Raw genomic sequence first — 1,810 nt, 5'->3', positions numbered from 1 at the left:
CAGTAAAAGGCAACAAATTAGCAGTAGAGAGACCCACAGGGTCCATTACAGTTTCCATTTAAACCAATACAATTCCCATTATAACCAGTAAAACCATTACAAATTCAGTTATATTGTTTATTTATTGATAATAATATTTTTGTGTTATATTATTTGTTATGAAATTATTAATTATTTTCTTAAAAGTTCTTAAAAGTTAAGTTTAAAAAAGTTTTATGGCTCATGCGTAGAAATAAATTTTAGCGCCGCTGTTCCATCCATAGACTGTATCTCTGGCTGTTTGTTGTCATGGGGGAAGAAGGCAATTCACCTCCATAGCGATTGGGGCCGCTAGTACACTCGAGCCGCTCACTGTTCCAGCCGTACGTGAGGAAGGCTACTGCGGATATTACGGCAATTTCTACAGAAGAGATAAACAAACATGTAATAATGTAAGACATTTTTCAATCAAAATCCATCCTATCTTCATCCAATAAATTTTCTTCGAATTTTTCGCAGCGTCGTCACTTTTTACAGCGACCGGTGAAAGAAATTAATCTTCTTTCGAGCAAAACGAAGTTTTCTTGCCAAAAGAAGGACGATGGGTGGAAAAATGGCGTGAAACGATGAGCTTTACTGCATTCTTTATCTGACTGCTGTCAGAGGTAATTTACACTCTTATTATGCAATTTATGATAAAACAAACACTTTATTTTAAACGATATCTGTTAAGCTTTTGCCCCCATTTGACTTATGTAATGTAATAAATGTGTTTGTAATGTGTAGGTCTGTATTTTGAGGATTTGTGATGCAATTTTCTGTCTTTAACATCATATTTAATCTAGTAATAATACTACTTAAGGTCTTTCTTAAATGGGAAAACTATAAACGTATTTTCCAGTTCACAATTAAAATTGTATGTAACTAATCCATGTTTTCCCCTCTTTTTTTAGACAGGTGTCTGTGATCATCCCTAAACCCAAAAGGGAGACTGTCAGGACTGTGGTTCATTTGCTCCTAAGTTCACTTGAATTAGACGTCTAAAGTAATGGCTTGGGCTCTGAAACTACCTCTGGCCGATGAGGTGATTGAGTCTGGTCTGGTCCAGGACTTTGATGCCAGTCTGTCAGGGATCGGGCAAGAGCTTGGAGCTGGTGCTTACAGCATGAGGTCAGTTTGTGTACTAACTTATTCTCTTTTTTGTTTAGGGGTGTTTAGATCATTTCAGATTATTGGTGTGTTCTGAGACCTGTGGTGCTCGATAAATGTCATCTTTGGTTGAATTGTAGCTCTTTAAAGTACTGTATGTTCGGTTGATTTGCGTTTTTGCCTTATTGAGGAGTGTTGTTTAATCTGTTTTGCATGCTTACTATGTCAAAGCCAACTTCTTCTGCTGGGCTGTTTAGAATGTCATAGGGCTGGACAATAATTCAATATCAATATGTATCGCGATATAATTTTTTTTAATAACGGTGATATGATTTTTAAACACATTTCCGATATTTCGATATACATTACCAGTTTCCCATACATTTATTTATTTGTGCCGTTTGACTTCGTTGAATAAACATGAGCACTGCACATTTCAAAATCATAACACGGCGCGGGTGTTTTATATGAATGTATCTCTGAAGGGAACCGACTGTCTTCAGAAAAGTTTCGATGGCATTTTCATTTGATCTGATAAAGTAGCATTCATGAGCGGAGCTGCTTTGATTACAGCCATTACTGGGGAAACCGCTAGTTTTAGCACTCTAAAAGCGCCTCCTGCTGGCAGAGAATGAGTTTTAATTTTAAATAAGCCCGTCTCCAGCAAGGTTATTTTCGTAAA

General features: G+C 36.6%; 1 protein-coding gene across 3 annotated transcripts in view; it reads left to right on the top strand.

The window, feature by feature from the left end:
• Positions 1–346: 346 nt before the first annotated feature.
• Positions 347–1,810, top strand: part of LOC107671887 (transcription factor CP2) — a 19,909-nt gene continuing 18,445 nt past the window's right edge. Inside the window, exons 1-3 of one of the 3 annotated variants that reach the window (XM_016464887.1) lie at positions 347–423; positions 499–644; positions 933–1,149. In XM_016464887.1, coding sequence (XP_016320373.1) covers positions 1,028–1,149 — 122 coding nt within the window. In that variant the 5' untranslated portion in view covers positions 347–423; positions 499–644; positions 933–1,027. Of the gene's footprint in view, positions 645–932; positions 1,150–1,810 lie in introns of those variants that run through there. The other 2 variants (XM_016464886.1, XM_016464888.1) reach the window with 2 other exon arrangements.

The sequence above is a fragment of the Sinocyclocheilus anshuiensis genome, unplaced genomic scaffold (genome assembly GCF_001515605.1).
Source record: "Sinocyclocheilus anshuiensis isolate Anshui unplaced genomic scaffold, SAMN03320099.WGS_v1.1 scaffold1089, whole genome shotgun sequence".
Taxonomy (NCBI): Eukaryota; Metazoa; Chordata; class Actinopteri; order Cypriniformes; family Cyprinidae; genus Sinocyclocheilus; species Sinocyclocheilus anshuiensis.
Note: the sequence above shows the minus strand (reverse complement) of the source record. Positions and strands in the feature narration are given on the sequence as shown.